This window comes from Fulmarus glacialis, unplaced genomic scaffold (genome assembly GCF_000690835.1).
Source record: "Fulmarus glacialis isolate BGI_N327 unplaced genomic scaffold, ASM69083v1 scaffold42487, whole genome shotgun sequence".
Classification (NCBI taxonomy): Eukaryota; Metazoa; Chordata; class Aves; order Procellariiformes; family Procellariidae; genus Fulmarus; species Fulmarus glacialis.
In genome coordinates this window covers 27,217-29,162 of record NW_009222129.1, presented here as the reverse complement: position 1 = coordinate 29,162, position 1,946 = coordinate 27,217, and the positions used below count along the sequence as shown (strand labels likewise).

The window sequence follows — 1,946 nt, the reverse complement described above, 5'->3', positions numbered from 1 at the left end:
GTATCTTTTAAAATAGGCTGATGACCTTCTCAGCCCACACTCTCAAAGGTATTTGATGCTCAGGTCTCACTGAAGACAGTGGGACTTAGGCCCAGTGGCTAGGACTAGTGTCAGTTTTACTTCAATGGTTAAACTAGAGCAGACCTTCAGTGCCTCAGTCTGTTGTCCAGAGACAGAAACAATGTGAAATTAGCCGAGATCTGCTGTGCTGCCCTAGGAATTCAGACAACAAGGCAATATAAAAGTGCACCCTTAAGAACAATGGGAAGCCACGGATCTTCCTCTGCCAGACAATGGGGGAGATCAAGTTTAAAGAGAGCTAAATCCCCATTGTTTCCCTTCTTCCCGTACACATGCACAACACACACTGCAAAGGCATACACTTCTGTTTGTTTTGTGTGGTTTCCTCAGGCAGTGAATTATCCAGGACTGAGTCTGAGATTGGCTGTTTAGTTTCAGGCTTTACGATAAGCTTTTAATTATAGCACAGGAGTTTTATTACATGTTACTCCGAGCCAGCTGGAAGCAGTTACACTTTAGTCCTCCCCCCCTCCCTCCTCACCACAGGACGTCATTTCCAAGGCCTTACCCTTCTTGTCTTGATGATTATGGGATGAAACTGCCACATATGGATCTGTATTTTCAGATGAACCAAGCGGATCCTTCCAATCCAGCATGCGTCCCCTAGCATCATAACCCTGTCGAGCGCGAGAGTCAGAAGTGGTGGTGCTTGGGACTAGGGAACTGGAGTGTCCTGTTTACATTATAAATACAGGTAGGGAAGACAAGTCTCATTAGTCACTTACCACGCTACCCCACCACGCTCAGGAATGCACGCACTGCTTTTCTTCTGTGACGGGCGAACATTTTGTCTTAGGCTGAGCAATGTTTCAAAAGTCCTTCAGCGCATCGCCCCAAGGAAACAGAGCATTTGAACCTCCCAGATCAGTCAGGCAGAGGGTGTTAAGAGGTGCACACAGGCCTCAGGCTGCCACTGAGCTCGTAGTTGCGTGTTTTTACTCAACAAAGTTAAATGTGTGTTGAAGAGGGTGAGCACACTTCATCCGAGTCAAGCGTCTTTTGGCTGGATTTAGTACACATGCCTGACCGACACTGAAGTGTCAGCCCACGCTGCCTGGTACTGGCTTAGTTAGAAAGCAATTTTAAAACCAATTTAAAATGGAACCAATTCTAAAATGGCTGAAACTGAAGGGGAATGCCAGTAGAGCTAAGAAACGGTAATGTCAGTGGCTCTCTGCCCCGAGCCCTCGGGGGAATGAAGGACTGCCCAGCACCGGCGTGCTTGCACTGCGGCATTGCCCTCCGGATGGCAAACATGCAGGGCCCATCAGCCGCTCGCACCCACTTGCACCCTTGCCATTGGTCCTGTCTGAGCTGATAGTCCAAAATGGTTCTGAGATAAGCATGAAACCGAACATAATTTCTGCTCAGAGTGACAGTGAAAACAACGCCTTACTACTGGATCTGCCCAAGAACCCGCGACTCCAGCAGCTCCTGCCACAGCCTCCTCTTAGGACAGAGGTCTCGCATGCCCTTTTTCTATTACAACTACTTTAGACATTGTTACTGCTGTCCTGAATAAGGCTGACAAGCTCCTCACCGATCAAATACACCCAGACAAACAGCATGTTCACAGGACATGCCCTGCTGGGAACACCACACAATTTTAACAGCGGTTTGGCTGGGGCAGAGACGTGTTTGTAGATTCATATGTCCTTTTCAGCTAGATCCTGAAAAGTATGTCAGCACCCAAAATGCTTGGAGTGCTTGGAGTCTACAGTCTCTGAAAGATGGCTCCAGCCTGGACTTCCCAGTGGCTCGGGCTGTTCTGTTGCTGCTGGGGAGGAGCCACCAAAACTCCATCCACAACCACATTTTGACCTTAAAAACGCACACGCCTCTGAAAGTTCCCTTTCGGCACATAC

The 1,946-nt window shown here is 48.4% G+C and overlaps 1 protein-coding gene across 1 annotated transcript in view; it reads right to left on the bottom strand.

The window, feature by feature from the left end:
• Nucleotides 1–589: 589 nt before the first annotated feature.
• The window catches only part of LOC104079342 (semaphorin-6A-like), a gene marked incomplete at both ends in the record, with an annotated part of 25,170 nt that continues 23,813 nt past the window's right edge, over nucleotides 590–1,946 (bottom strand). The window contains one exon of the mRNA XM_009581353.1: nucleotides 590–754. Within this exon, the coding sequence (XP_009579648.1) occupies nucleotides 590–754 (165 nt within the window). The remainder of the gene's footprint in view (nucleotides 755–1,946) is intronic.